Raw genomic sequence first — 15835 nt, forward strand, 5'->3', positions numbered from 1 at the left:
CCCCTAAACTGTAAACGAGAGACGGAAAGGGGAGACGAAAGAGAGGAGAGAGATGGGGCCCGGCCATGAGGATATAAAGTCTGCCATGCCTCGGCGTCACTCTGGGGTCGACCTTGGCTTGCTCGGACTGCATCCGACCTTTTTACCTTCTTTTCTAGTCTAACTCCTTTCGTTCTTTTCTCTTTGATCAAGAATCATGAAGTTTTCCACCATTGCTCTCGGAGCTGCGTCCGTCGCATCGGTCCTGGCGGCCCCCGTTGAGTGCGCCAAGGAGAAGCGCGCCGGCAAATTCCTCTTCACCGGTGTCAACGAAAGCGGTGGCGAGTTCGGCCAGGGCACCCTGTCTGGACAGCTGGGAAAGGACTACACATGGCCCAATAAGACTGCCATTGATGTGAGCAAGACGGTCATGACGAACAGTACAAGCAGCTGACTCTTGGTGGTAGACCTTGAGAGCCCAAGGCCTCAACACTTTCCGTATCGGAACGTTGATGGAGCGTATCACTCCTGACAAGCTGACCGGACCGATCAACGAGGCCTACTTCTCTGGTCTCGAGGACGTGAGTCCGCTCTGCTGATGATACGCCTTGATGTAAAAAGACTTGGATGCTAAACCTCACACTGCAGCTCGTCAAGGACGTCACTTCCAAGGGCTCCTACGCCATCATCGACCCCCACAACTACGGCCGCTTTTACGGCAAAATCATCACCAGCTCCGCCGACTTTGGTACCTGGTGGAAGACGGTCGCCGCCCGTTTCAAGGACAACGACAAGGTCATCTTTGACACCAACAACGAGTACCACGACATGGACAACACGCTCATCCACGACCTGAACCAGGCCGCCATCAACAACATCCGTGCCGCGGGCGCCACGAAGCAGAACATCTTCATCGAGGGCAACTCCTACTCTGGTGCCTGGCATTGGATCGAGAGCGGCACCGGCGCCGCTCTCAAGGACCTCAAGGACCCGGCCGACCCCACCGGCAAGCTTCTCTTCTACGAGATGCACCAGTACCTCGACACGGACGGTTCCGGCACCAACGAGGCCTGCGTCAGCAGCACCATTGGCGCCGAGCGCCTCGCCGTCGCCACCAAGTGGCTCAAGGACAACAACAAGCAGGGCGTTCTCGGCGAGATTGGTGCCGGCGTCAACGCTCAGTGCGAAGCTGCCGTCAAGGGGGCCCTCCAGCACCTCGCTACCAACACGGCGCAGTGGAAAGGTGTAAGTGTTCCCAACTCTCCAACCGGTTCTCTTCGTTTGAACGCTGCTAACCTCGCTATTTCAAGGTGCTTTGGTGGGCCGCCGGTCCTTGGTGGGCTGACTATATTTACTCCATCGAGCCTGGAACTGGAAAGGCGTACGCAGCCTACCTCCCGATTATCAAGAGCTTCATTTGAGGCTATTCCGGACATCGGGGGTGGATACGTACCTTTTAAGGGGTGGATATCGGCGAAAGTGGGACGTGTGGCCGGTGCTACGTGATTTCCACGGCGGCGCTGTTGCCGGAGGACCCAGCAACCCGGACAGGGAAGCTGTTATCTGGTGAAATTCTCAATGTAGATATTGATTGCGGGTATCATGGGCCCCTGGTGTACATATCTGGAATATGAAAAGCCCAGTTTTCAGTGATAGTGGATGATGTTGCAACTGTGGTCAAGCGAGGTCTAGTTCTGACTGAATTCTATGACAACTCAACGGAAGTCGAGCGAGACGTGAGAGTCAAGCAATTATCCAACCAAGAAGCGAAGCGAGGTAAGAGATATCTCGTGCTAGTGATGGTTAGTTTATCAGTGGGTGCATGACCAAATCTCAGCTGTAAGATGAGGCAAAATGGGAGCTGTCTGAATCAGGCAGTTGGTGGATATGTCTGGCAGGATTCCCCACGTTGCAATTTACGAACGTGTCCTCTGTTGGCCAAGACTTGGCTTTTTGCAGTTTCCAACGAGAGCCCCCAAGACTCAAGAGCCCACAAGAGCCCACAAGAGCCTCGAGTTGGAGCGCAACCCAAGAACAAGGGCGGGGAATCGGACTTGCCAGTGGCGTTTGTTCAAGTTCCCAGCCACTGAGTGCGTGGCATGTTGCCTTGAGCAGTCCATCGTACTTAAGGTACTACCGGTGTGTCCCCTTACTGGGCTACAGACACCTCTAAAGTCGTGCTGTGCCATGGCTGCATCATGTGCTTCAACAGCAGTACAGGCACTAAGGTAGTACCGGTAAGGTACGGATAGTGTACCTAGATGGAGAGACTTGTCGGAGAAAGGAGGGATCCATGTGATGAAGCTGAGGCTCCGACAACAAACGCATGCGCAGACACCCTTGCATGGCCCTGACCAGAGCCAAAAAAGACTGCAGCGGAATGCTACAGAAACTGACGGAGCTTTCCAAGTGCAAAATTTGTGCCATTTCGCAATTCGCCATCCCGCTGGACCCCGAACCGGACCGCTTACCTTACCTTACCTTACCTTAGGCTGCTCACTGCACCATACGGCGTACCGCGCTGCTACTACCTACTGCTAAAAGGTACCTGGACAACCTGGAAGGTACCTCCACCTCCACCTCCACCCCAGCCAGGCCCAACCAACCCACTGGACGGACGCCGTTTCGACCACCTCACCCTCTCCCGAGTCCCGTCTGTCCATCGCCCCCAAAGGCGCCCTCGCCCTCACGCGCTAAACCATTCAAAAACTCGCCAACTCCACGCCGCGCCGTCTTCGCCTCTGCAACCTGCCAGCCTCCTCCTCTCCTCTTCAACCAGCCCTCTCTCTTACATCTCGAGCTTCTTCGCTGCTCGCTGCCCTCGCCTGCTCTCCCAATCCTCCCCCAATCAACATCCTCAGCTTCGTCGCAAACCGCCAAAATGGTCAGCCCTCAGATGTACGTTTTCTCCCTCTTTATCCTCGCCCATCGCATCGAATCGCATGGCAAATTTCTGCTTTGTCATGCGCGCCTGCAGCCATGAATGAAATACTGACAATTGCCACAGCACCAACCTGATCATCATGCTCGGCATGGTGCAGGTCTCGCGCAAGGTCCCCTTCGATGACCCCAACGTCCTGAACTTGTGCCGCGCCGGCTACATTGCCAGCAACATCATCATCGCCATCATCTACCTCTACGTCCAGGCCCAGATCAACAAGAAGAAGGGTGCGTCACCTTCCGGGTCTCTTTGGAATCTCCCAGCGCAGTCACTGACAGAAGACCAGACCTCACCACGCTCAAGTACGTTGAGCCCCCGGCGATGGGCTCCGCCGAGGAGGGCAAGCTCGTCACCACCACCATCCACGCATACGACACGACCCAGCTCCGCCAGGCCTTCCGCTCCCAGGCCATGGGTATCGCCATGATGGCTTTCATGCACATCTACATGAAGTACACCAACCCCCTCCTGATCCAGTCCATCATCCCCCTCAAGGGCGCCTTCGAGAGCAACCTCGTCAAGATCCACGTCTTTGGCCAGCCCGCCGCCGGCGACCTCAAGCGCCCCTTCAAGGCCCCCGCCAACTTCATGCAGGGTCTGCAGGGCGGCCCCGCCGCTAGCGACAAGAAGGCCATTGAGACCGCCGAGCGTGCCGGCCGCGGTGGTGCCAAGGAGGAGTAAATATGCACTCGCTCTCGTCGTCGATAGTGGTAATTGCTGCTTGGGGGGGAACGGACAGTCGGACAGTGAAGAAAATATAAAATCAAAAAGGGGGTTCATCATTGGTCATACAGGCAGGAGACATGTTCTCAGGCAAGCCGCCGTCATATATCTTTTACCGTAAGGCAGTAAAGAGGACACGTTGGGAAGTATATTTACAGTATAATGCCTTACCATGCGATCCTCCCGGAATTGGAGTGGCAAACTCGTCGCGTAGATACGATGTCTCGTCAAGATACAGCTCATTAATCCGAACTCTTTTTCGTTGTCCACCACCACCAATGGCACGTTTCTCAACCTCGACGTCAAGCTTTGTAGCCTTTCCGTGTTAGTTAGCTCCATGTCGTGTCTTGTCTGACAGCTCCGCCAGTTCCGTTTTCCCTCCTCCCGCCCCCCTCTTGCCATTTCGGGGTGCGGCAAGGCAAGGCACGTGCGTTCGCGATTCAAGTAGTGACATAATCGTTTCCTCCCAAAAAAGTTGCCCCTCCGCGCGCACGCTTACACACGTCCCTCACTCTACAACTTACAACCCATAACCAGGACGACGCTCTAGATACCCTCACTACGCCCACAAGAAGACAATCGCCATGGTCCGCCCGTCAACACCACCGCCAAACCCGGCAACGGCGCCGCTGCCGGCCAGAACCCCTCCAACACCAGCAGCAATCCGTCGCATGGTGAGTGACTGACTGAATCCCCTCGATATCCTGTCCGACCCCGACTGAACACGCCTTCTCCCACAGGAAGAATCCCGCCTCAAAGCCAAAGCCATCCGCGACCGCCGCGACGCAGAACTCGCCGCCTCAGGCGCCATGCCTACCCCCAAAACCGTCTCGGGCTTCGTCGCCACCAGCGACGTCCACATCACCAACGCCGGTGCCTCCCACGCAACAGACATCTCCTCCCGCAAACGCCCACACTCGTCCATCTCAACGACGAATCCCGCCGCGGCGGCAGCAGCCGAATCACACCCGTCGACGAACCGCGATGCCCGCGACACCAACGCCGCCCCGCGCCCGGCGCGCAACTTTGCCAAATTCGTCGACTACAACATGTCCGCCATGACGGACACAAAAGGCGGCTTCCTGACCGCCGAAGACGACCCCCACAACACGGCTCTTGTGCCCAAGGTGAAACCCGGCAGCGGCGGCCCGCCCCAAGACGAGAAGCCAAAGGGCATGTCCTCGCAGGAATGGGAGCGTCTCCAGCTCCTCAAGAAACTCCGCCGACAGAAAGCAGGACCCTTCGAGCCAGGCCTCAGCGTTCTCGCCGACGCCACCATGCGCAAAAAGTGCGCCGACTGCTCCTCGTACGAAATCGACTTTGTCTGGGACGAAGTCTTTGGCGTGCAAGTGTGCCACGCCTGCAAGGACAAGCTGCCCGAAAAATACTCCCTCCTCACAAAGACCGAATGTAAAGAGGACTACCTCCTCACCGACGAGGAGCTCAAGGACGCCGACCTGCTCCCCCATCTGTCGCGGCCGAACCCGCACAAGTCGCACTGGCACGACATGATGCTTTTCCTCCGCCTCCAGGTCGAGGAGTACGCCTTCACCACGAAATGGGGATCCGCCGAGAAGCTCGACGCGGAATTCACCAAGCGCGAGGCCGACAAGAAGCGGCGCAAGGAGGCCAAGTTCAGGGACAAGCTCAACGACCTCAAGCGCAAGACCCGGACCGAAGCCATTCGCAGACAGCAGGCCACCATGGCCGCCGGCGCAGGACCGAGAAAGTTTGGAGACTCTGTCGGTGGTGGCAAGCACGTTCACGATTGGGGTCGAGCGGTCGAGAATGAGGAGGGTATGACGGTCAAGAAGTGCAACGGGTGCGGCATGGAAGTTGAGGAATTGGAATTTTAGCCTCGTGGTGTTCTTCTTCTTCCTCTTCGTATTGAGCAGACACTCGCAACCTCCTTTCATAGCGGCGATGGCACTCTTGGTTTTCATGATAGTCTTAATACCCAGAATCATACAATCGTCTATTCTCTTCACCCATATAAAGCTATGTACGAAAGAAACCGAGACCGCTGTCCAGAGTCCACCCAACAGCAGGCAAGGAAACGGGAGGGTTGCGTTGGTTGGTGAAGTGTTGAGGGAGGGTATCGACGAGTGATGAACAATGATGCCCCAGTACAATATTACAACGTGACGCAAACTGGCCGCGCCAGTCCACGCCCTTATCCTATTCCATTCGTCCCCTCGTTTTCTGTTTTGCTCATGTAGCTCGCCAGCCCACTGCAGCAGGCCAAAGCCCCGAGTCTTATACTTCGTGCCCAAAAATAAGTTGCGGAATCCCGAAACACCCTTCTCCTCTCTCATGCCCGGACAATCGACTCAGAGAGCAAAACATCTTTTCAGACGTCCATCCCAGAGCAAGCAATGACCCAATGACGACGCCATTTCAACGGACGCTATGCTGTTCTTTTTGTTGTGTATTTTCTTCCCTTCATCTCTCTCAAACACTCCTCCGCCGTCTACCGCGCAAACACCTTGACCACACCGTCTCCGCCACCGCTGACAACCCACTTGCCGTCTTGACTCCAGACAACAGAGCATACGCCCTCGCCACGCATGATTCGGTGACTCGTAATCTCCTGTGTGCAGGATCGCTTCTCGAGGCTCCAGAACCGCAGCGAGGCATCGTGGCCTGCGCTGACGAGCTCACGGCCGTCTGGACTGAGTGAAAGGCCCGAAATCGACGCCGGATGTGCCAGCATTTGGTAAGTGCATTGGCCTGGGTGTTGAATTAGCACATCGTCCTCATACGCATACGAATTCTGTAACTTGCCGCTGTTGGCATCGAAAAAGCGGACGAACCGGTCCTCGTGTCCAGAAATGATGACGCCTTCGACCCCGGACCCCGCCATGGATCTACCTCCGCCACCGGTTGGTCCACCACCGCCGATGCTGTCTTCTTCAGATAGACCACCCTGGGGCTGTTCCAAGCCGACAGTTGTCGCAACGACGGCGTTGACGCTGGTGTTGATCGAGCCGTCATAAGTCTCAGAACTGTCCATTGTGCCAGTCTGTTCACCGGTCCGGGTATCATAGACAAGAATAGCTGCGTCGGAATAAGAGACGATAAACGTGTCACCGCTGGGGCTAAGAGAAGTGATGCATGTAGGGCTAGCGTCGGAGCCGTCCGGTCTCTTAATGTTATGGACGAGCGTGTGGTTGAAAGGAGAGCTCGACGCCATATTGGGCTGCGGAGTGCTCGAGAATGCACTTCCCGAGCTCATCGAATTACCGCGAACGCGACCTCTGCTGCCCGTCGGACCAGCTCTGTTGGTCCCGGGCTGAGGAGAGGTCAATTGAGGTGGTGCGCTTACGGACCACAGACGAACAGATCCATCAGCGCCGCCAGAAACGAGCAGGATGCGATCGGGGCTTCCATATTGGCTGTTCTGGCCAAAGACTGCGCCCAACGTGGTAGGCAATACGCACAACGCCCAGACAGCATCAGTGTGGCCTTCGAGGGTAGCCTTGGGGTCGACTCTTCCACGTTCCCACACCCTGATGGTGGCATCCTGTCCGCCGGAGAAGATCCAGCCGTCACCTTGGGCGCGACCGCCGGTGGAGAAGTTTGGCGAGGGCGACCAGGACGTGAGGCAGAGCACGCCTCCGGCATGGCCACGATGAGAGAAGTTAGCCGTCACGTCAAGATCTGAGGCAGCGTGGGTCTGGCCGTGATTGTCGGCACGGGGGATGTGGAATCGTTTGATCATGCCATCGTCGCCTGCAGTGCAGATCTCGGGTTCTCCAGGGCTACCACCGCCAGAGAAGATGACGGTGCGCACAGTGTCCAGATGCCCTCGCAGTCCGAAGCGCAGTTTGAAGTTGCCTGTCTCGGCCTTCTGAGCAGCCGAGTTCAACGACAGCTCATGGTCTGCGCTGCGTCTCCGTGACATTGATCCTTTGCGGCGATGAGAGCTCGGTCCACGATTGGGCGACTTTGGGAGGTTATCTGCGGTCGGAAATGCATCGGTATCGGGCCTGTTGGTGATATGTTGGAGGAATTGTGACGAGTTGGAGTCAGCGAATGATCCTTCGGAGAAATCCCAACCATCGGACTCAGGGGCAGTTCGGCCAGGCTGAGATTCGTCTGTTGGCTCGACGCTGCTAATGGACTCAATGGCATGGCTGGGACGCTGCATGTTGTCATCCAGCATACGGCCAGTCGCCGACACTGGCTGAGGCCATTCAGTGCCGGCAGCATACATGATGGGCGGTGCAGGCTCTGGGGCCGGGGGCGGCATTTGCTGTTGGTGCTGTTGCTGTGGTTGATGCTGCTGTTGCTGCTGCTGCTGCTGTTCGACAGGTTTGACTTGGAAACTCGTGGGCTGGCTTCGCTGCATCGGGGGTGCATGGTTTGGAGCGGGGGGTGGGCGGTTGGCCTCGCGTACGTGGTTTTGCGGCACCAGAGACGAAGAAGCAAAAGGGAAGGGCGGCTCCTGGAATGGCTTACCACCAGGTACGCCAAACGGCTCGCCTTCGCGCAGATCTTCAAGTATCGGAAGAGGCGGTGAATCTCGTGGGGGTAGCGGATTCGCGGGAGTGATCATCAGATAGGTGAACTCAGCCTGGCACTGGTCCAGGAAAGACTTGAGGTCGGCCCGTTGCGATTCATCGTCGGCCTTTTCCACATCGAGCTCGCCACCGTGGACATCAAATGGTCTCTTGGAGGAAGCTGCGTGACTCTGTTAACTGATGCATTTTTTTGACAATAGAGGGAAGGTCGCAGGACTCACGTCGAAGCTTCTCCTGTACCAGGGTAGCCCTATCCTTATCGGCCTTTGCCGCGTCTTCGCCTGCTTTGGCACCTCCCTTGAGCTGTGCAGCCTGGTCTTTGACCTTCTTTTCGAGGATGGCGACGTATTTCTTAAGTGCCTTTTGGGTTGCGTCGGCCCTTCTCGCCTGGCCTTCGAGGGAAGCTATCCTCGCCTTCATCTCCTGGCGGTCAATCTCCCAAGCATTCCTGTCCCGCTCGTGACGGTGCCATTCGGTTTGGAGGAAGCGCATAACACCTGAGAAGTATCGCGATCAGCAATAAAAAAAAGAAAAAAAAAAGGGACCGATTCAATAATCAAGTCGGACAACCTACCCTGCAGCGTATACTCGGTCGCGTGAGGCTGGTTGCCGCCGTTGCCCTGCATCGCGCCGCCCATCTCGTTTCCTCCAGGCCCGCCCATGCCATTGCCTACGTTCGACCCCATACCCGGAACCACCTGCCAGCTCATACGCGCTCAAGGGGGGAATGGTCCCCGATGGGCAGCTCGGCACTGCTGTCGGATGCGGGAGAAGGTAGGAGCGAGGTGCAGGAATCGTCTCGTCGGTGGTGGTCAAGCCGTCGGGATGGGTTCCTTCTCTCGGATCGTCTTGCTGGTGCAGCAGCCTGCGCGCCTTTGCGTCGTCTCGAGGTGATGATGGTGCGTCGTCCTTACATCAGACGAGAAAAAAGGTCAAAGGTATCGGCGGCGACTCGTCGAAGCGCTGGCGCAGCGGTCTTGGCCGTCGTGGTCGTCGTGTCGTGTCGTCGTGAAATGGAAAAAGGTGGTTGCCAACCCAAATCCAGGCTCGGAGCCCCTAAAGCGGTGGTCGGAGCTGTGCTGTCGGCGTTGGCGTTGGCACCCCTGGTCAATTCAATTGGAGCTTTGTTCGTTGTCGCGTCGGCGTCTGTCTAAATCTCAGGTACCCTGTACTTTGTAGTGGAAGAGTCAATGTGTAGGTACCCTGCGGCGGGTGGGAGTACACTCTGTCAGACGCAATTGGCCGGGTCGAGGGGGCGGAGAAACTACGTGTCGGGAATCGGGATGGCTCAATGGAGGTAACTGAGTACCTAAGGTAAGGTAGGTATTATTTCCCCAAGAATAGAAGAAAGAGTGCCGTTAGAAAACTGGGTTGGACGAAAAATGGGAGCTTGGCTGTGGGAGTGGCAGCAAAGAATTCGACGCCGCTTCGAATTCGCGTTGGGTTGGTGGCTTTTCCATGGCGAACAGCACGGGTAGAAAGTGAAAGACACGCACGAGCAGGAGCCAGATGGGCTGCTTTCCTCCCGTCGCCTGTCTGGCCTTGCTTCGTTCCTCAGCGTAAGGTACGTATCGCGCTTGACCGGTTCTGTCCCGGAGCCACAGGGCAGGTGCCGTGCTGAGGTGTGCTGTGTGACTCGAGCTTTCCCCAAGTGGGCGGTGGAGCACAGGTGTCCTGCTCTTGCCGCCATTCGCTCGTCCAATCAAACGCCGCCTAAGAAGGTGCGAGGCTGTCAGGCATCAAGCCCTGCAGGCCTGCAAGGTTATGCCGTCTCTTCAGTAGCACAGGCCACATTGCTGCAAGTCGCTGATGTAAACTTGGAGATTATCTAACACTTTGAATAAGGTAAGGTGCCTGACGGATGCAGACTACGCTTATCTTCCTTACCTTAACCTCCTTGCAATCGCACGCTTCGTTATCAGCGCAATCAGTTCCATGTTGAGGGCGCGGTTAGGTCAACCCATTCCTGGGGCAAACCTCGATGGGCCTTGACCCAATGGCGATGGGCTTGTGAAATACGGAGCAGAGTACGGGGGTGTTTGCTACCAACAACACGGATAGGTAGACTTGAGTATCGGAAACATCACATTACCTTACACTGTCACACGGCCAACACATAAACAGCACATGCCAGGCTAGATCACGCCTTGATATTCCTGTCGAAGACGAGGTTACGTCCTAATGGAACCATCCAACCCCAAGAATACTGTAGACTCTGGGCTGACGTCCAAACGCCCTCTCTGCTTAACCTTTTTTGTTCGTCCCAACACCCAAGCGTACCCCTTATTACAATGGAAAGAGAAAAGAAAAAGCTTGGGAATCTTGTCCACCGACCCTCCCCACACAGATCAATTGGAGCCCAAACAACCCCATTCGCATGCCTGTAACACGCCTCCCGTTGAAAAACGTACTCACAAACCCCATTCTCCAAATGCCAAAGAAACGCAGCCATATGTGCACTAAGGTATCGACCGTAGGCTATCGTGCCCATCCATTCTTCAGGAGACGTTTCTCCTCAACATCTTGGCCATGCCTCGTAGCAAAGCCGTCCTGCAAATGTGTATGGTGTCGAAATGTCTTATGTACTTGATATCGTCATGTCGTCATCGGGCCAGGTGTGAGAAATATCCACCCTCATCCGTCTGCTTCTCAAGCGTACTGCTGCTCATCCTGGCAGGCGTCAATCACACGCTTCGCGTTGACAATGATTTGCGAGAGGTTCTTGAGGACCGGGTCGTTGCCCGAGGTACTGCTGATGCGAACGAAGAGACCCTCAACGCGGGCCACCAGCATACCCATAATCTTTGGCGTAACCGCACGAGCATCACCATCCTGAATATCTGTTAGGATCAAGTCGAGCAAACCAGCGTCAGAATGACTTACCATTTCGCCGAGCGAGACCTGGAGGCTGTGCACAACCATCTCGAGCCAAGCAATTCTCTCACGAGTGTACGACTCCAAGTTCAAGCTGACAGTGGCAGTCACAGTCAGGAGAACGAGGTGCGGCAGGTTGCGGACGAACTCTGGGCTGTACTTGGACATGTACTTCTCGAACACTTCTTGCTCACGACCAGACTGCATCCAGCGGACAACAGCCTCCTCGGCTCGGCCTTCCTTCATCGGCTGGTTGACGACAGCAATACGAGCCTGGAGGTCGGCATCGTACTCATTGTTGGACTTGGCTACCGCGAGAGCTTGCGAGTGGCCGCTGTAGCTCATTGAGTGCTGCGAGGCTCTGTCGGGGCTCTGCAGGTTGCTATAGGCCTGGCTCTGCATGTGGCTAGGAACCTGGCTGGGGACTTGGCTTACAACAGAAGGAGCGTACGAAGGGGCATGCTGATGATGCGCCACCTGTTGAGGTTGCTGCTGTTGCTGCTGCTGCTGAGCCTGGGTTTGGACGCGAATCATTTGCTGCTGGAACTTGAGGAACTCGTTCTGGAACTGCTCCTGCGAAGCCGCCATGCTGGAGATCGTGCCAGTAAGACGAGTCACAATGGCGGACAACTGATCAACCTTGTTGCTCTCTGCAAGGCGCTGCGCATTGAGAGCCTCCAACTCGGCGCGGTGCTGCTTCTGGAGGTCACCAGCCACACGCTGGCATGCCTGGACCGCCATGTTGGTGAAGGAGGGGCCAAGGCGAGAGGTCAGAGCGTTTACGACCTCCTGCTGGACGTTGGCCGCCACCGTAGCCCCGACTCTGTCTGAAATAGCCTTCACGAAGTCGCCATTCTGCAGCGCGTGCTGGGTCGCGGAAGGAAGGGCCTTGTGAATCTCCTTCTGGACAGACTGTGAAACTTGGTTGTTCATGCTCTTGGTAAACTGGTCAGAAACAGCCTTCCCGGCGACGTCGGCAATGGCGGGAATGACAGCGTTGCTGAACTGTTCCTGAATGAGAGCCTCGAGCACCTTTTGGGTGTTCTCATTGAGAACCTCTGACACCATGTTCAGGAGCTTGAGCTGGCGCTCGTCGAAGTCGGCCTCACGGGCACGCAGACCATCGTCAATTCGGCCGTGAAGCGTCTTGAATGACGAATTGAGCAAGCTGTTGAATCCGTTCTGGAGGCGGGTTTCCATGCTGCTGATTGCTGACTCAACTGACTCTTGGGTGATGGAGTTGGAGTTGGAATTATTGCCGGAAGACTTGCCTGAGTCCTTGGAGTTGTTGTTGTTGGAAGGGCCAACACGAGGCGAGCCATTTGTCTGCTCGTTGCCGGCGGCAGCGGCCGCCGCCGCCGCCGCCGCTGCAGTTGCCTTCTTCTTGCGGCTCTTCCGCTCCTGCTTCTCTTCCTTGGCAGGGGCGGGAGCGGGAACAGGCGTCTCCTCCTCTTTGAGATCGGCCTTGGCGATCTTGACCGGCGTAACAGACTCGGGACCGCGACGAGGAGCATTCTCATCTTGAGAAGGCGTGGTCTGCAGAAGGGAGTCCTTGGCAATGTTGCGGGCCGAAGGGTGAGCGTTGTCAGCATTCTGGTGGTTGGGCTCGGCGGGCTGGCTAGCAGGAGGCTTCAACTTTGAAATGGTAACAACACCAGCGTCAACAGCGTCAACGGGTGCCAAGACCTTGTTGTCCTTGGTCCAGCCGAGCTCGGCTTGCTTGATCAAGAGACAAGCAACGCCCTTGGAATGCATGGCATAGAGCTCGAAGAGGGTTGGCTCATCGGTCTCTTGAGCCATGGCAGGGTTGCAGAGAATGTCGAGGCTGCGCAGGATGCCACGGTTTGCAAACGAGTACTCACGAACGCCGCTGATAACGGCAGTCGAGTCGGGCGCGGGAATGGTGGTATCCTGGGCAACGAGACGCTGGATGTACTCCACTTGCGACACGCTCTTCAGGTTGTACTTAGGAGCCGAGAGGTGCGCGAAGTAGATGGAGTTACGGGTCGGGTGTCCAATCACCAGCATGCCAGTAGGAGGGTGATACATGACGCTACAGACAGCGTCCGATTCCTTGCTGTGGGGGAGGTTGAACTCCTGCACAGGCTTGCCGAGCGCAAGATCCCAGAGCTGCAGAGTATGGTTCTGCTTCATTCCGATAATCATGTAACGCAGAGCGCAGCGTTTCTGATACGGGCGAAGCTTGTCGACAAGGAGAACGGATGTGGGCCACGCTTTCTCGCCCTCGGGAGTGCTGGTGAGGGTCATGAGAGGTTCCTTCACTTCGAGCGAAGTATACGCCGGAATGGGCGCACGCGGGTCGCTGCCCTCCTTGGCGGCGGTCAGATCACGGACGTCCCAGAACTTGACACGTCCGGACTTGTCAAGAGACACTATCACGCTATCGTCCTGACTGAACGTGAAGTCTTTACCGGCCTTACCAGTATTGATCTTCAACGAACACTGCTTGGCCAATCTTTCCGTGTCGACGACGCGGTCGTGGCCAGGCTTGAACAGGTTGTTCTGCATGATGAATGTGGGCCAGATGATGTTGATGGACTTGCCACGGCCAACGGCGAAGAACTCGGGGTGGATGGTCGACGTGCGTGCACGGGTCTTGAGAACGCCGCCAGGAGCATCACCACCTTCGTGGGAAGCCATGGGAGGCAGAGCGAAGCCGTACTGCTCGGGATGAGCATCCTCAATGTGGTCCTTCTCGCCACTCTTAATCTGAACCCAGTAGACAGTGCCAGTGATGCCAGTGCCAATGATGGCCTCGCGGTGGATGCCGGTGTGGTCAGATGGAGTAACAGACATGGCAACGTTGAAGATGCGGTCCTTGGTGTCGGTAAAGATCTTGGCGTCCTTGCCATCGTCTTGTCTAATGACGCGGAGGCCACCAGCCTTTGACATGCCGTAGGCCATGTAGTTCTCGGTGGCAGTGTAGAGGTTGCGGTCGATCTGGTCGAACTCTTTCTTAAGACGAGCAATGTCCATGATGGCGTCGTCTCTGAATTGAGGGCGAGGCTCGGTAGCGCTGTCCTGCAGAGCAATTGAGATCCAAGGCTTCATTGGAAAGTTGAAGACTTTGACGGGAGCGGGAGTTTCCTCCTCGATCACCACGATCTCGTCCTGGTCGGCGCTCTCCCAGCTGTCGGCGACGGCATGGCCCGCAGCCTCCTCAATGATCTCGCGAACCTCCTCAGCCACCTCGGCGGAGACAACCTTCTCGAGGAGGTCCCTATTCTCCTCGCGTTCGAGCTCCTTCTTGATGGCCTGAGCAGCGTGGTGGGCGCTCTCCTCAAACTCCCTCTCGGTACGCGCGGTGTCCATGTCTTCTAGATCCCGCAAATACTCTGGTCGCGACTGCTCTTCCTCAGCGCGGGCCAGAGCTTGCTGGGCCTCGTAGTCGGCTTGCTGGGCAATGTCGTGGATTGCCTCGGAAACCGTCTCCTTGTGCTTTTCGGCAGGGATACTCGCATACGAGGCAGTGGAGCCCGGCGTGGGATTGGCGAGCTTGTCTGCAGGGGAAGAACCATGTCCTAAGCTGTGACGAAGGCGCTCGGGGCTGGCGAGGGGGCTGCGATGCTCGCTGGCAATTCGCTTGGACTCGCTTCCATGATGAGAGTGATGGGAGTGGTGAGAGCTCGGCGAGTCGTGAGCCTTTTTGAGGATCTGGAAAGCCGGGCCAGCAGGCGACTGGCCAGACGAGTGAGGTGGGGCGATGCCCGAGATGGAACCAGTCTTGGGGGTTCTGTTGTGCGGCGAAGTGATGTGAGACTCGTCGAAGCTGCTGCCATTGTTGTTGGCGTTGTAGCCATACTGCTGCTGGTGCTGGGCGACGTGGAGATTTGAGTCTTGGGTCGAGGGGAACGAGTACGCGCCGTAGTTGCTGCTCGATTGAGCGTAGCTGTTGGGGTCGTATTCGAACGAGTTTGAAGCCCTATGGGACAAGTTGGGGCCTTGTCCAGCTTCAGCAAGCACCCTATGAAGGATGTTTTCGCCCGCCTGAGGGGGGTTGGAACGAGTGGACTCGGCCAGAAGCAAGTCGTTCTGACTGGGCTTCGGGCGGTTCAGCAGGTTCAACAAGTAGGCGCGCGTATCGTCGGGGGGCGACGATGCGCCAAAAGTCGAGAAGGAGCCGTTTTGGGGCGGCTCGGGACGCGACTCCTCGCCATCGTGAGCTCCTTTCATCAGAGCGGCGAGCAGGCCGGTGGGATCGGCCGGGGCGCGGGCGGGTGCGACGATCTGCGTCGGAATGGAGGAAGGCATCGTCGAGGAAGAGTCGCGGCCTTGCTGCTGATGAGGCTGAGGCTGCGACTGGTGGGGCTGATGCTGCAACTGCTGAGGCTGGTGATGCTGCTGCTGCGGTGATTGTTGGTAGTGGTGCTGCTGGGCTTGCTGCTGCTGGGGAGACTGTTGCTGCTGTTGCTGCTGTTGCAGCTGCTGCTGATAGCCTTCCTGACGAGCCTGCGCAGCCGAAGCACTTCCAACACCGCTGAACTTGAGCAAATTCAGCAAATTGTTGCTGCGATCGCCGTTTGAGGGCATGCTGCCACCAGGGGGTGTCGGTGCCGGGGGCATGGGAGACACCATGATGGCGCCCGTAGATGTGAGAGGTTTGGGGAAAAGAGAAGATGCGGTGGAAAGGGACGTGGTCCGACGAGGGAAACGAGGGACAATTGACGAGGAGACCCTTCCGTCGTTACACGGGAATGTGCTGATTTCTGTGCGAGAATTGGTTTGGAGGAGGAGGAAGGGGAGGAAAGAGGTGAGGTGAGGTGAAGGTATGGGA

The 15835-nt window shown here is 56.8% G+C and overlaps 6 protein-coding genes across 6 annotated transcripts; 4 read left to right on the forward strand and 2 right to left on the reverse strand.

The window, feature by feature from the left end:
• Window positions 1-196: 196 nt before the first annotated feature.
• CORC01_04690 (cellulase) lies at window positions 197-1400 on the forward strand (the record flags this gene model as incomplete). Its single annotated transcript, XM_022616337.1, has 4 exons — window positions 197-394; window positions 447-560; window positions 628-1224; window positions 1290-1400. 4 exons carry the CDS (start codon window positions 197-199, stop codon window positions 1398-1400), a joined length of 1020 nt encoding a protein of 339 aa, XP_022477188.1.
• Window positions 1401-2860: 1460 nt separating this feature from the next.
• CORC01_04691 (phosphate transporter) lies at window positions 2861-3601 on the forward strand (the record flags this gene model as incomplete). The annotated part of the gene is made up of 3 exons (XM_022616338.1): window positions 2861-2877; window positions 2987-3147; window positions 3207-3601. 3 exons carry the CDS (start codon window positions 2861-2863, stop codon window positions 3599-3601), a joined length of 573 nt encoding a protein of 190 aa, XP_022477189.1.
• A 626-nt stretch (window positions 3602-4227) lies between these two features.
• Window positions 4228-5499, forward strand: CORC01_04692 (DNA repair protein; the record flags this gene model as incomplete). Its single annotated transcript, XM_022616339.1, has 2 exons — window positions 4228-4317; window positions 4384-5499. The coding sequence occupies 2 exons, from the start codon at window positions 4228-4230 to the stop codon at window positions 5497-5499; spliced, it is 1206 nt and encodes a 401-aa protein (XP_022477190.1).
• Window positions 5500-6113: 614 nt separating this feature from the next.
• CORC01_04693 (WD domain-containing protein) lies at window positions 6114-8876 on the reverse strand (the record flags this gene model as incomplete). The annotated part of the gene is made up of 3 exons (XM_022616340.1): window positions 6114-8326; window positions 8388-8663; window positions 8741-8876. 3 exons carry the CDS (start codon window positions 8874-8876, stop codon window positions 6114-6116), a joined length of 2625 nt encoding a protein of 874 aa, XP_022477191.1.
• A 27-nt stretch (window positions 8877-8903) lies between these two features.
• Window positions 8904-9320, forward strand: CORC01_04694 (uncharacterized protein; the record flags this gene model as incomplete). Its single annotated transcript, XM_022616341.1, has 1 exon — window positions 8904-9320. One exon carries the CDS (start codon window positions 8904-8906, stop codon window positions 9318-9320), a length of 417 nt encoding a protein of 138 aa, XP_022477192.1.
• Window positions 9321-10815: 1495 nt separating this feature from the next.
• Window positions 10816-15636, reverse strand: CORC01_04695 (uncharacterized protein; the record flags this gene model as incomplete). The annotated part of the gene is made up of 2 exons (XM_022616342.1): window positions 10816-10998; window positions 11050-15636. The coding sequence occupies 2 exons, from the start codon at window positions 15634-15636 to the stop codon at window positions 10816-10818; spliced, it is 4770 nt and encodes a 1589-aa protein (XP_022477193.1).
• Between the last annotated feature and the right edge of the window lie 199 nt (window positions 15637-15835).

The sequence above is a fragment of the Colletotrichum orchidophilum genome (assembly GCF_001831195.1).
Source record: "Colletotrichum orchidophilum strain IMI 309357 chromosome Unknown Scaffold_31.1, whole genome shotgun sequence".
NCBI lineage: Eukaryota > Fungi > Ascomycota > Sordariomycetes > Glomerellales > Glomerellaceae > Colletotrichum > Colletotrichum orchidophilum.